At 35.8% G+C, this 16114-nt stretch overlaps 1 protein-coding gene across 1 annotated transcript in view; it reads right to left on the bottom strand.

Annotated features, from left to right (window-relative positions):
• Positions 1-4894: 4894 nt before the first annotated feature.
• Positions 4895-16114, bottom strand: part of LOC123551067 (uncharacterized) — a 123328-nt gene continuing 112108 nt past the window's right edge. The window contains exons 46-54 of the mRNA XM_053540544.1: positions 14631-14774; positions 13891-14044; positions 13362-13482; positions 12925-13036; positions 12068-12169; positions 11458-11622; positions 10778-10888; positions 9823-10003; positions 4895-7097 (exon numbers count right to left, since the gene is read on the bottom strand). Coding sequence (XP_053396519.1) covers positions 6889-7097; positions 9823-10003; positions 10778-10888; positions 11458-11622; positions 12068-12169; positions 12925-13036; positions 13362-13482; positions 13891-14044; positions 14631-14774 — 1299 coding nt within the window. The 3' untranslated portion in view covers positions 4895-6888. The remainder of the gene's footprint in view (positions 7098-9822; positions 10004-10777; positions 10889-11457; positions 11623-12067; positions 12170-12924; positions 13037-13361; positions 13483-13890; positions 14045-14630; positions 14775-16114) is intronic.

Genomic DNA, 16114 nt, shown 5'->3' on the forward strand with positions numbered 1-16114 from the left:
TCAAAACTACAATAACACGAAACATCTTAAAATACAACAACATCGCCTACAGTAACTTCATAATTTCAGTGCTTCACTACATTTCAGCAGCTATAATAACATGTGACATCTTAATAACTACAGTAATATAGTAGTGTTAAAGGACTTCCAAATCACTACATTTTCCATTACATACAGCATATATTGTCAAAAATTTAATGGTTTCCATGACAACTTCAGTAGTAAATGCCCAAGAAAATATTGATTGATGTAGTATGTATTGTTTTTTTTTTTGTACAATCCTTATATTGTTTAGGCTTTGCATACATGATGCAAGTTCATGTTTTTGTATTACCGGTATAATTGAGCCATGCCATGAGAAAACCAACATAGTGGCTTTGCGATCAGCATGGATCCAGACCAGCCTGTGCATCCGCGCAGTCTGGTCAGGATCCATGCTGTTCGCTTTCAAAGCCTAATGGAATTAGAGAAACTAATAGCGGACAGCATGGATCCTGACCAGACTGCGCGGATGCGCAGGCTGGTCTGGATCCATGCTGGTCGCAAAGTCACTATGTTGGTTTTCTCATGGCACGGCTCATACTTATATTCTTTAAAAAAATGGATAAAATGTACTTCTTAATATTTGAAGGTTAATTATTCTTGAAAAAAAATCAATAAAAACAGTTATTATACCAACCAAAAAAAAAAATTAATATAATTGTTTGTCTTGAAGTTAGTTGATATGTGTACAGTCTACATTGAACACTAAATAAAGGGAAAATAGGGCAAATGATATGAAATTTCAGAAAATTTATTCTTCTTGTACAATTTCTGTATACTGCGGCCAGTTCTAAGAGATGTAAAAACACTATGATTATAATATTTATACTTAAGACTCTAACTACTTAAAGTAACCAAGAGAGGGTACATTATTATATTTCATTTTATGTAAGGTACTTTTTTTATATTTAAGAATAAACATTTAATGGTTAGTTAATTGTTAGTCGAGATTTGTTAAGATAATGTTTTCCAGTTATTACTACAATGTTTAGGACTTTTGATGTGTCTTACTATATTTCAGTTGACTTATAAACTGGATGCATTTAATGATAATATGACAAAATAAAATTGTTACAAATTAGTATTTTTTCTTCCTGTTTTTAGCTCAGTTATACAAAGTATAAGAGGAGCTTATGTACCAAGTCCAGGTTTTTAACCCCCTAGTACAAACAGAAATTGAAATGTCTGTATGTTAGTTACTCATTAAATAGTTAGTCTGTGCAGGTATATAGTACATGTAAATCACTCCATATAACCTATACTGTGTTGGTGTGCCTTAAAACCCAAATAAATAAATAAATAAATAGTTTGTGGCAGAGTGGTTAAAGTTGCCGACTGAATCACTTCCCCCCTCTGCTGTAGATTTCAAAAATCTCACTTTCGGTGTAGGAGTATTTAATGCCAGAAAGCCATCAGGCTGGCTTACAGAAGGTTGGTGGTACTGATAAGAAGCCATGTATAATTGCATCAGTGCAACATGAAACTCTGCAACAACATTAGTCCATCAAGGCATGTAGTAATCATGATATCTGTATGTTTAGTCCATCAGATATACTTGTTTCTCAGCTGTACCTTGCACGAGTCAAGGAATCTCAATAAAATAGGACACAAATGTTTAGCATGAGGTGATTCATGTGCAAGTCTGGTTCATTACAATCATCACATTAAAGGACATTTGTGTTTGGTTGTCTTGGCTGTATTTTTTATACTATTCGATAAGGGATTCCAATAAAACTTCACAACAAGACAGTCATGATGGCCCTATATCGCTCACCTGAGTAGAGTTGCTTGCTTGAACAAATTTTTTAGCTAAAGCTAAAATTAGGAGAGTGGGTAAAGGTAAAGATTATGCAAGATTACTTTTGAAATCTGTAAAAAAAATATTACAGGTGGTCCAAATCCTTTTGCTGTAGCTCAAAAACAACTTTTTGCTGTAGCTCAAAAACAAGAAAGTAGGTCAGTAGGTCACATTGATGGTCACTGAAAGTCAGTTTAAAGATCGGCATGCAAAACTGTACATGTCATCCAATTTTCAAGGTTGTATCTTAAAAAATGAGAGTAGGTCAGTAGGTCACATTGATGGTCACTGAAAGTAAGTTTTAAGATTGATGTGCAAAACTGTACATGTCATCCAAATTTCAAGGCTTTATCTTAACAGGTCGCTCACATGAGAAATACACCGTAGCAGTGTAAACATGTTTGACCTAGTGATTTCATGGAAAAAAATATTCTGACCAATTATCATTAAAATTGGAGCAAAAACAAGTATTTTCTTTGATTTGACCTAGTGACCTAGTTTTAGACCCCAGATGACCCATATTCGAACTTGACCTAGATTTCATCAAAGCTATCATTCTGACCAAATTTCATGAAGATCAATTGAAAAATACAGCCTCTATCGCATACACAAGGTTTTTCTTTGATTTGACCTAGTGACCTAGTTTTTGAACCCAGATGACCCATATTCGAACTTAAACTAGATTTTATCAAGGCTATCATTTTGACCAAAATTCATGAAGATCAGTTGAAAAATACAGCCTCTATCACATACACGAGGTTTTTCTTTGATTTAACCTAGTGACCTACTTTTTGAATACAGATGACCCATATTCAAATTCTACCTAGATTTCATCAAGGCAATCATTCTGACTTACTTTCAGGAAGATCAATCAAAAAAAAAATAGTCTCTATTGCATACACAAGGTTTTCCTTTGCTTTGAGCTAGTGACCTACTTTTTGACCCCAGATGACCCATATTCGAACTTGACCTAGATTTCATCAAGGCAATCATTCTGATCAAATTTCATAAAGATCAATTGAAAAATACAGCCTCTACTGCATACACAAGGTTTTCCTTTGATTTGTCCTAGTGACCTACTTTTTGACCCCAGATGACCAATAATCAAACTCAACCTAGATTTTATCAAGGCAATCATTCTGACCAAATGTCATGAAGATCAATTGAAAAATACAGCCTCTATCGCATACACAAGGTTTTTCTTTGATTTGACCTAGTGACCTAATTTTTGACCCAAGATTTAATTTCGTGTAGATCAGATGAAAAATATATCCTCTATCGCATACACAAAGTTTTTCTTTGATTTGACCTAATGACCTACTTTTTGACCCCAGATGACCCATATTCGAATTTGACCTAGATTTCATCAAGGCAATCATTCTGACCAAAATTCATGAAGATCAATTGAAAAATACAGCCTCTATCTCATACACAAGGTTTTTCTTTGATTTGACCTAGTGACCTAGTTTTTGAACCCTGATGACCCATTCTCGAACTCGGCCTAAAAATTCAAGAAGATTAATTGAAAAATACAGCCTCTATCGCATACACAAGGTTTTTCTTTGATTTGACCTAGTTTTTGATCCCAGATGACCCATTTTCGAACTCTGCCTAGATTTCAACAAGGCAATTATTCTGACCAAAATTCATGAAGATTAATTGAAAAATACAGCCTCTATCGCATACACAAGGTTTTTCTTTGATTTGACCTAGTTTTTGACCCCAGATGACCATTTTCAAACTTGGCCTAGATTTCATCAAGATAATCATTCTGACCAAATTTCATGAAGATCTGTTGAAAAATACAGTCTCTATCGCATACACAAGCTAAATGTTGACTGACAGACAACAGACAGACAGACAACAGACAGACAGACGACGGACATCGAGTGATCAGAAAAACTCACCTGAGAGCTAAAAAACAAGAAAGTAGGTCAGTATGTCATAATCATGGTCACTGAAAGTCAGTTTTAAGACCGGCATGCAAAACTGTACAGGTCATCCGAATTTTAAAGCTGTATCTCGAAAAACAAGGAAGTAGGGCCAGAAATAGCAAATTTTGGCCCTTTAAGGAGCCGTAATTTTGGAACCCATGGCCAGTTTTCGAAAGGAACCGAGATATTATGCCAATACAAGTTGTGTGCAAGTTTTATTAAAGCTGATTGCAAAATGTGGTCTCTATCGTGTTCACAAGCCAAAATTAACAAATTTTGGCCCTTTAAGGAGCCATAACTGGCACCCATGATGGGATGGGACCAGTTTTCGAAAGGAACCATGATATTATGCCAATACAATTTGTGTGCAAGTTTGATAAAGTTGATTGCAAATGTGGTCTCTATTGTGTTCACAAGCCAAAAATAGCAAATTTTGACATTTTAAGGGGTCATAACTCTTGAACCCATGATTGGATCTGGCCAGTTTTCGAAAGGAACCGAGATATTATGCCAGTTCAAGTTGTGTGCAAGTTTGATTAAAATTGATTGCAAAATGTGGTCTCTATCGTGTTTACAAGAAATTGTGGACAGACAAAGGGCGATCACAAAAGCTCACCCTGTCACTATGTGACGGGTGAGCTAAAAATATTAGTGTCATGTTTGTTTTTCCAAGAACACAGACAAGGGCACTTTGTAAAGGTTAGCTTGCCTCTTCTATAACTTCTAAATGACTTGTAGGATTCCAACGAAAATGAGGTTTGTGAAATTTGAGAGCAGTGTCTAGACCTTCAAGGTCAGGTCTATACTTCCAAGGCCAAAGGCACATTAGAGAGTCAAATCTATACTAACAATGTCAATGTGAGAGTCTGGTCTATACTTCCATGGTCAAGGGCACTTTGGTAAGGGTTATTTCAATACATGCAAAAAAGAAGCAGTATGTTAAACACTCCAAAGGTACCAACTTGTAAAATACTCGTTTACTATTTTTGACATTTAATAGAACCTGTTACAAAATTGTGATATTGGTAAGTACATCTGGAGGAATGGCCTTACTGTCACCATTTACAAACAGTTCTTTCTATAAAATGTTTTGAAAAACATTCTGAAATAAAAGAAAGAATTCAAAAGTCATCGAGTCTTTATTCTGACAACAAATAAAAAATCTACATGTTTTAACAAAGTAATATTTTTAAACTGTACAAGGATCTACTTTTTAATTCCCCTAATCTGTGACAAGATTTTTGTAAACATAATGCATTTTGAAGACATCCTGATTAATGTCAGTTTATGGTCAAAAATAATTTCAATGTAAAAATTGGGCCCAATCATAACTAAAACAAGGAGCTGCGTTATATAAACGCTTGATGCCCCCAGTGGCATCCTTGTCGATAGATTTGCACCCAAGTCTAAAATGAGGTCAAGGTCATGGTCAAACTGAGGTCAGGTGATGTTGAAGATGAGGAATGGTCACAGTTTACATCTGTATTAGTATCAATTCATTCTTGTAAGGGGTATTGATGCTAGATGAAATGGTCCCATTTGGTTAACCAAGAGATGGCCCATGTAAAGCAACCGAAGTCCAAAATGAGGTCAAGGTCAAGGTCAAACTAAGGTCAGGTGATGTCTGAAGATGAGGAATGGTCACAGGTTACATCTGCATTAGTATCAAGCCATTCTAGTAAGGGGTATTGATGCTAGACGAAACGGTCCCATTTGGTTAACCTTGTACGGGCGGACGTCCGGCCGAAATGAAAGAGAGGGTCGTTTCTTTTGTTATTTTCTTTTGTTTGAATAGGGGGCCCTGGCGCTTTAATCTATTGTTAACGGATTGAAGATATTGTTCTCTTTTGTTCTCTTTACCGTTAGATGGCCCTCTCTTTCTTTTCAATTGCCCGGACGGATGAAACAGATAGGACAATCACTATATGCCTCCAAAATCAATAGATGCTGAGGGCATAAAAATATATATATTCAAAATTCTATCACATTTTTAACATGGAAATGTTGCATTCATTCCAAAAAAGATTTCTTGGAAGTTTTATAACAATCCATTAAACCATAAGGTATCCTAATGGCTGAATTTTATAATGGAAAACACACTATCAAAATTGTTCTTTGATGAATAATTTAAAACTATCTGAGTCATTCTGTAAATTTAAGAAGTTTCTGTTACCAACTTCAGAGATCTAAGAATGGTGTGTAATAGAATGGTACTGTCATATTTTTAACCCTTACCATGCTGGACAGGATTGATTCTGCCTTTGCAACCAGTGTAGATCATGATCAGCCCGCACATCCATGCAGTCTGATCAAGATCTACACTGTTTGCCATTCAGTCAGTATATTTTTGGTAAGCACCCCTTTGAACAGTTAATGGTACAGTCCAAATTGAGAGATGGACAAGTTCATTATAGACATTTAGCAAGGTAAGGGTTAAAGCAAAATCAAGGACAAATCTTGTTACAGAAAAGATGGATTAAACAGTAGGTACAATACATTATGATGACTAGTGCAGTACAAAACACAGGGTCTAGATAACTACTTAAAATGCTATCTAGAAAGTAAACAAAAACCAGTTGTAGACTACATCATTATTTCAGGATGGTAATTACCATACCTGCTACAATAACATTTCATTTTGCACATTTTATCATGAACAACACTGACCTTGCATGTATATGTATGACATTTAAAAAAGTTCCTTGTTTTTATATATGAGCAGTATCATATGAGATACAGCCATCATACAAGATTTCAATGCAACAATAAACTTCATGGACAGTAAACTGCACATATCTCACAATGCATTATGGTGTAAGTAAAGAAGAGTTACCCATCAAGCACTGTGACTTCGGATGTAAAACATTAGGTAATGAAAAAGAAATCAGTATTTAAGGGTTCATCAGTGGAAATGCATTTGGACTGGGATATAATGGTATGAATAACAACTAGCCTTTACAGCTATTGAAAGATTCTCTACTTCCAACCCAAATATTGTTCATACACCTATAAATGTCAGCAGCTTGTATGTTTTCTCGTTGAAAGAAAATGAACTTTAATTACATACTGCTATATATATATATACACACATGTTCTAACTTCCAAACTATTGTGCTAAGTGTCAGTATTTGGGCAGTCTTTAATGCTCGTACATTTTCCCTGATGTAGAACTTTGTCAGCGGGACACTGACAACCAGCAACACATGGTTTATAACAGTTTGTAGTGAGGTTCCCCAGCGGGGTGTTCCAGTTGTCACATGTTCTGTGGCAGACTGGTCCACAGTCATCAAATACAAAACCACTTCCTGTATCACAGTTCATTGCTGAAATAAAAAACAAACATTTTAGTATCAAAACATGTATATCCCCTATGTCGACCTTGACCTTGGACCAAATAACCTAAAAAAAAAACAAGCAAATCCGATGAACTGGCATCCCCTGCCAAATGGGTTTGTGTTGAGGAATGGCAAAGCTATATAGTTCCAGTAAAAAGTTAAAGATGTTACTAAGAAGCAAATAATTTCATTACATTTGAACTTAAAACTAGAGCTACTTTTGAGAAAAGCGCATGTCTCCCACAACTGCCTAATCATCTAAACAGTAAGTCTTTATATACTGTTTACTCACTACAAATATACCATTGAAGAGTAAAAAGGCTGATTTTCAAGGGCCATAATTCCGAAGTGCCTGGGCCAATTTGGCTAGTTATCGAACTTGGCTGAGGACTTATGGTCAAACACATTTTGTTCAAGTATAGTGAAGATCGGATGAGAAATGTTCGACTTAGAGCCCGGACAAGAGTAAAAGGGCCAATTTTCGGTAATTCAAGGGCCATAATTCCCAAGTGCCTGGGCCGATTTGGCTAGTTATAGAACTTGGATGAGGACTTCTGGTCAAACACATTTTGTTCAAGCTTGGTGAAGATCGGATGAGAAATGTTTGACTTAAAGCGCAGACAAGAGTAAAAAGGTCAATTTCTGGTAATTCAAGGGCCATAATTCCGAAGTGTCTGGGCCGATTTGGCTAGTTATCGAACTTGGCTGAGGACTTATGGTCAAACACATTTTGTTCAAGTTTGGTTAAGATCGGATGAAAAATGTTCGACTTAGAGTGCAGACAAGATTTGTGACAGACAGAAAGACACACGCACACACACACACAGACAGACAGACACACACAGACTGAAGTAAATCAATATGTCTCCCACACCAATGTGTGGTGGAAGACATAAGAACAGAAGTTCTTCAGGCAAACAGACACTAAATAGACAAATGGCACAAAAAAAAATGGTAGCCTCACTCTGTCCCTCTGGTCAGATCGCTCTGTGTCTGTACTAGTAGAGGATGAATTATGCGCCCTGTGTGGCTGCATTTGAACTATGTAAAGCGCCTTTGAACGTGAAATTGATCATGAAAAGGGCGCTATATAAATCTGGTATAATGATAATAATAATTATAAACGCATAATGGCAGATACAAATAGTTCGCAGTTTTTTTGCTCTGTAGAGCTATTTTCCTTATTTTCTTTGCAATTTTTTTAACTAAAATCACATGGCAAATCTATGCTTGACATGTAGGTAGCATTTTCATAAAGAAATAACAACATGACAAAATTTTTCATGGAAACTTAGATCATACACCACCAGTATAATTTGGGGTCTCATTTTTTAGCTGATTTTGCAGTCTGTGTGTTTGACTGAAATTATTTTTCTAGCATCAGACATGACCCCCACTTTTCTTTTGATTTTTAGTTAGCACTGACAATATTCTTCAAGAAAATGTAGGTTCCAGACATTTAAAATGGGTCCTGATGTGTGCTGCGGTCATTGGAAATAGGTCAGTTTTATATAGAATAAAGAACAACAACTATTTAGTGTAAAATGCTACATACATGTCAAGCATAGATCTGCCATGTGATTTTAGAAAAAAAATTGCAAAGAAAATAAGGAAAATAGCTCTACAGAGCAAAAAAACTGAGAACTATTTGTATCCGCCATTATGCGACTACCTTTTTTTTCATGCCATTTTTCTATTTAGTGTCTGTATTCCTATAAGAAAAACTTTTTTCTCTGACACTGTGCCAGTTTCATTTGAAATTTACAAGAAACCCATATGCATGAAAAAATACAAGGTTTTAGCTTGATATCAACAGTTTCCAGGTTTTTACAGCATTTTCAGTACCATAATACAAAGCGTCAGATTTTGTCAAAAATAGCTGTCGCGACATAATTTTGAAGCAGTTACCCTTAATACAGCCTTGTTTTGCCCTGTTTTGACATTTTCTACTTTGATCTGCATGCAAATTACACATTTAAACTGTTAAATATGTTCACTTTTACCTCTGATGGCCGGAAAATAGCAATCAGTAGGCTATAAATATGCAGTTTTTGAAAAAAATACACTCAAAACAGTGAAAATGTGATATTTTTGGGTTTTATTCTCATTTTCAACGAAATTGCAATTAATTTGTCATTTTCTATCAAATTCTAATCAAAGTAGCTCATTTCCACCATCATCTGGCCAGATCTTATTTTTTACCAATGTCATCTTTAAGAGAGCACAATCAAGTAAGAAATCTGGAACGTGGGTGGCGATGGGGAATTGGGTTTTACATCTTCACATAATGATAAATATTCATGGAAGGTTTGTTGAAAAAATTAAGAAAAGAATGGATTTTTTTGTGGGGGGGAGGGGGAGGGGAAGGGGTGACCGTGTGAGGGTACAAAACTTCACATGTTAAATATTCATGGAAGGTTTAAGATTTAATAAAAAACGAAGAAATGAGAAAAAAAATTGGTGGTGGGGAAGAGGATGGGGTGTAACCAGGGTGGTGGGGGTGACCGGGTGTGGGTACACAACTTCACATGTGGATAACAGATGTTCATGGAAAGAAATGAAAGATGTTTAATGAAATTCTACCAATTGGTTAGTTTGTTATTAGAAACTTGGTAGAAATTCCAATTTCCTTCACTCAGTAAGTTATAAGACAACTTGAAATGTCATTGTAATAATATGCAGGCTTATGCATATATGTTTCTATCTTTCTTACCACACAATGAATCTGATCTCCATTGTAACCTCACCCCAGCTTTAGCACACTCTCTAGAATAGGAAGATAGAATGTCACACAGACAAGCAGACTGGTTTACACAAGCACATAAATCATATACACAGGAAGCAAAGAAGGGATCCAGATTGACTGCTCGGTGACAAGGTCGGAAATTCTCATTCTGCAATAAAATACATGAATGAGCTGCACCATGAGAAAACCAACATACTGCATTTGCGACCAGCATGGATCCAGACCAGCCTGCACATCCACGCAGTCTGGTCAGGATCCATGCTGTTCGCTAATGGTTTCTCTAATTGCAATAGGCTTTGAAAGTGAACAGCATGGATCCTGATCAGACTGCGTGGATGTGCAGGCTGGTCTGGATCCATGCTGGTCGCAAATGCACTATGTTGGTTTTCTTATGGTGCGGCTCTAATATAAGGTTTTACAGACACATGAAATATTAAAAGTTGTAGAAACATAATTATAGTAAAAGGATAAAATGATGAAAATTCTCTACTCTGAAGCAAACTTCTTCAATATAAACTCTATGGACAAAATAGGCTCTTTTTATTGCCTTTCCTGATCTCAACATCAATGTTTCGACTGTTCACTTTTGCCCACAAAAAATGGGAAGAAATCTAAAATTGAGTTACTGGAACAATTATGTTTTACTTGTTGCTCTTAATAGCTGGTCACACTACACAGTTCAAATTATGAGGTGTCAAACAAAATTTTGTCTAGAAGTAAAAGGCTGACTAACAATTTATCAATATCAATATAAGTATCTCTCTCCTCTATCTGTGTCTAAATTCCTTGTCCAAAACTTGTGAATTAAATTTAATCTTATTAAAATGCTAAATATAGTTGATTCTGAATTGATGAAACCACTATTATTCTAAACTAAAATGTTATATTTTAATTATTTCATCTCAGAATAAAGGTATCTAACCCTGATGATTTCGCACATGGATGCTGCCTGTCTACGTCTTCTAAATCCAGCAGTTACACAGGGGTCTGTATCTGTAGCATCCTCACATCTAGATGTCCTCTGTTCATCTGCCTGTACATAAACAATAATGGGTGCAAATGCTTGGCAAATTCTTGGTCAAAGTGCAGCTATAGAGTATAAAATGCCTCAAGAATTGCTGTACAGTATAATCTCTATTATGGACACCTTTCAAGAATAACAAGTTATGTACAACAATTGTAATTAAGTAATATATTGATCTTAAAAGCTAAGCTACAACATTAGGCTGTGATTAGACTGTGTGTGCATCTGATGTCTTCCATTGCTTATATTATGTCTGTTCTTATTTATATGTGCACACTTTATTTTCTTCAGCATTTTGCCTTGCTCAAATAGTTTATTTTCAACTTCGCATTTTTTTTAAATAATACACCACCACTGGCAGGACTGAAATTTGGTTGTTGTACTCAACTTATTGCTCTTAAGATGTTAAATCACTAAGAAATTGTCCTACTGGCAGAAAAACTATCTGCCTTTTGCAGGAAGGCATTTTGTTCTTTAAAGGCATCATTTAAAGGCATTATACTGTTTATATATATATTGGAAGAAATAACTTATCACTATTTATGAAGCAGTAATTCTTGTTTAGAATATACACTCACCTTCCAACTATTTCCAAACAGAGCATTTGAACTGGTTATCTCCCCTGATTTTGTACGTAAATCATCCTGTGGGTAGCCATTAAAATTTCCACACAAACCACACATCTTATGTTTGTATATTCCAGGAACAGATAACTCTGCATAGCTAGCTCCATCCCAGATAAACTGTTAGTAAAACAATATAGTTATGAAAAACATACAAGATGTATTTCCATTGATTATGTAGATAATTATGTTCTTACTGTAACTTCAAAATAATTTTTCCATGATAAAGAAAAGAAACTTAAAAACTTCAACCTCTCTGACATTATTACTGTAATATTATCACCCATAAAAAACACACAATGTTAACTCAAGCAATGCATTATGGTCCCTTCCATTTTCCTTAGTGTGTTCAACATCTGAATCACTGAATCCAATATTACTTGAGTTTTTTGCTCATTGCCTTATGACCTCAAGCGATCTGCATTTTTACTGTATTTCATATATGGTGTCATATTAATGTAATCTTCTATCACTTATATCACTGTTCATGCATCATTCTGACAACTTGGTATTAAATATTGTCAACTAACATGACAACAGCAAGCTTAGGTTTGCATGAATGTACCTGAATTCCAAGTTGAGTGTTAACAAAGATATTGTTGTCCTGCCTCTCTATGGTCCAATCTGTCCCAATCCTGTATGGTGGTAAAACAACTCTTCCATTGACCTGTCACAATGATAGTATTCAACCTTTAGGTTCTTTTGATTCAGACTATAAGAGTCAGGTGAAAATAGATTGTACAAATTCAAGTTAGTTACAAAGACTATCAAGTGCTGAACCTCTAAATCAGATTGAGAGATGGTAAAATATACACACTGATGAGCATTGTAATAAAGTGGAACCCTCTAAACATACAGCACTAAAACTCGGAAAACTCCCCCAAAATAAACAATTGTGTTGTTCTCAAAGACTTCTCATCTCTTGCAAAAGAACACTTCTTCAAATCATAAACTCCAGTTTTTCTTTGGGTCTAGGCTGTTTCAGTTTCGAGAGCTAAGTGGGCAGGTAAATCTTGAATTGCTTCAACATCCTGTTGGATCAATATCCTGTGAACATCAAGTTGGATCAACATATTGTGAACATCATTTTAATTTCATTGCCATCACGTTTCTTCGTTTCATTCAGAACAGTCAATTTAAACTGTCTGAACAGAAATTTATTGGACTGACGAGAGCTAGAGCCAAACAAATTTGGTCTCTCACAAATAGCAATGCTCTTACAGTATCAGGTCCTTCAGTTATTTCATAAACCATACAGTAGTTTTTTTGGAACCAACAAGGAGTCTGCACCTTGGCCAGCAAGCGTATTAAATAGAGCAGGTCAAGTGCAAGATGAACATATTAATACAAACCATACATACAACAGACGCTAAAAATACCTAATGCCAAAACTACCAGTCAGTTTTAATACTTCATACCTACCAAGACTTTATGTTGCTGAAGAAGATCAACTTTTATTCTCCCGATGGTAATTGTAAAGTTCTGTGCCCAGGATACACCACTCAGCCCTCGGTCGTCATGCTCAACTTCTACACTGTAAACATACAAATACAATTATACCGCATCTATTTACCTGACACATGATATACTGTCAAATATATTGCAAGAGAATCGAATTCCGAAAGTATGATATTTTTTTTTACTTTTTTACATGACTGTCAATGTAAATTTCTTAAAATCAGATTCTAACTGTAGTTTTCTTATCTAAACATTACCAAGGAAGGACGTCTGTTTCATGAAAAATGTACACACTATAGATATGAGTACATACAGTCATGTGCATGTGCCCAAGGTTAGGTCACGCTCTCTCTGTTAAGAACTACTGACTGAAATAGATATTTTTTACTTATTCAACTTACACAAAATTTTCCTGCTGACAGTCGGAAGCCATCAAATATCTACATGTTCCCTGGAAATGCAAGGTGCTACCATCAAATGTCCTGTAGTGAGGGTCTCCGTATACCAAACATGTTCCTGGCTCTGAAGTAATCAAAGAGAGTAAAAAAATAAATTTATACTTACAACCAATTTTAAAAAGTTTCGATATAAAACATTAACAAGATTTTTTTTGCAAGAAAGCACTTGAAATATTCTCAAAGGATATTTAGCAATCAAACAGAATGACTCATTTCTTACTTAACACGAAAACCACACTGGGTAACAGTAATGAAGCAGTGTAACTCGAAACTTACTTCATGTACATACAGGGCAAGGTGTAGCTGACTCATTAATTACTTGGTGTACATGCAGGGCAACAGTAATTTGGCAGACAAATAAATACTTTGTGTACATACAGGGCAATAGGAACAAGGAAGAATAGTTGGGTAATTGTCTTGTCCACAGTCTAAGTTAGGATTATGGCTACCCCGGCAATTAATTGGAACTTACTTGGTGTACACACTGGGCAACAAGAACCAGGAAATATAGTTGGGTTATTCTCTGGTCCACAGTCTACTGTAGGACACTGTGTACCAGAGCAGTTGACTACTCCATTCATACACTGACAGCTGGTACATTCATCAATATTCCAGAAGTCACCAGCCTAAAAACATAATTATGATGAAAAAAACATTGCATTCACAGACAGAAGAACGCATGTCATCTTGGTAAATGTACAAACACAGTTATAAGTGAAAAGTTCTGTTATGTTTTTAAAGCTTCTTCGGTCAACAAAAAGGCAAAAACAAAGTTTTTCCTCAAGTGGCAACATTAGGCAAAGTAGAACCATTTTAACCCTTATCCCGCTAAATTTCTATAATGAACTTGTCCATCTTTCAATGTGGACAGTACCATTAACTATAAAAAGGGGTGCATACCAAAAATATACTGACTGAATGGTGAACAGTGCAGATCATGATCAGACTGCAGAGATGTCCAGGCTGATCTTGATCTGCACTGGTCGCAAAGGCAGAATCAATCATGTCCCAGCACGATAAGGGTTAAGAAATATAATATTTCTCAATGCACATAATTTATTACACAAACTAACTGGTGCAAATCTGACAAGCAGTTCTGGAGAAAATGCTGAAATGTTGATGTATACACTGTGCTACCTATCTACTAATGGAGCTTACCCTGAGATTCTGGCAAATGTGATCTTAAAACTGTAAGGTGGATACAGATCTTACCTGTTTTTCTATTCCATTATGGATACATCTTTTCTCCCTAGGAACTGTCTCACATCTGAGACAACACTGACCAGGCACAGTTACCTCCCTTTCTCCTGTCAAACATGGTGGACAGTAAGTGGCTCTGCATGCTATATTACCAGACTGCAAAGTAAGTGCTGATTATATAGATGTTGATATCTCTCGTGACAAAATTGACCTTGGTCCAAGGTTAGAGAACTGAGTGTGTATACCAGTCTAAATTGACCTTGGTCCAAGGTTAGAGAACTGAGTGTGTATACCAGTCTAAATTGACCTTGGTCCAAGGTTAGAGAACTGAGTGTGTATACCAGTCTAAATTGACCTTGGTCCAAGGTTAGAGAACTGAGTGTGTATACCAGTCTAAATTGACCTTGGTCCAAGGTTAGAGAACTGAGTGTGTATACCAGTCTAAATTGACCTTGGTCCAAGGTTAGAGAACTGAGTGTGTAAACCAGTCAAAATTGACCTTGGTCCAAGGTTGTAAATCAGTCTAAAACCTCTGGCAGTGATTCTGTGCTCAGTCTTGAAACTGACCAATGAAACGATTGCATCTTTAGTCTGGTCACCAAACTCAGTTTTAAAACCTTGAATCCTTATGACGAAATGGCAACAGTATAATGGTAACACATAATTTTTTCTTTAAATTAACTGTCATTTGCTGGGTAAAGCTGTTAGATCGTGCCTGACAGTAAGACTAGCATGACTCTTTAAAATTTACTTCAAAAAAACGCACGACACAAACAACTACGTATTTGTTCAAATGCAAGTCTGTGTCTCCGGAAAAATTTCTTCTGTGATTCCATTGTTTACCAATTAGCGGCAACTGGTTATTTTGACACGCATTAGAATCATAACCTGTCAATCAAAATGATCAAACACTGCTGAAGATCTTGATAATTAGATAATGATTTTCCATTAAAACATGATTAGCAGTTTAAATTTTGATGTTTACATCAAACATCCTGATGCATTTTCAGTTCTAATTGCGGTATCATTTAAAACAAGCATTTAGTTAAGAAATTAATTAGCAAGCTTGAAGATTTAACTTCGGACAATGGTTTGATTTCGTAATTGGTCAAACAGTTTCCCAAACTGGCGCAACTTCAAAGCTGGATGTAGTTATGTGAAACAAGAGGACCATGATGGTCCTGAATCGCTCACCTGTTCCCACATGACCCAGTTTCGAGTATGACGTCGTTTTTTTCTATTATTTGACATAGTGACCTAGTTTTTGAGCTCATGTGACCCAGTTTTGAACTTGATCTAGATATCATCAAGATAAAAATTCTCACTAATTTTCATGAAGATCTACTGAAAAATATGGCCTCTAGAGATGTCACAAGGTTTTACTATTTTTATACCTACTGGCCTAGTTCTTGACCGCATGTGACCCAGTTTAAAAACCAACCTAGATATCATCAAGGTGAACATTCAGACCAATTTTCATGAAGATCCATTGAAAA

This window comes from Mercenaria mercenaria, chromosome 4 (assembly GCF_021730395.1).
Source record: "Mercenaria mercenaria strain notata chromosome 4, MADL_Memer_1, whole genome shotgun sequence".
NCBI lineage: Eukaryota > Metazoa > Mollusca > Bivalvia > Venerida > Veneridae > Mercenaria > Mercenaria mercenaria.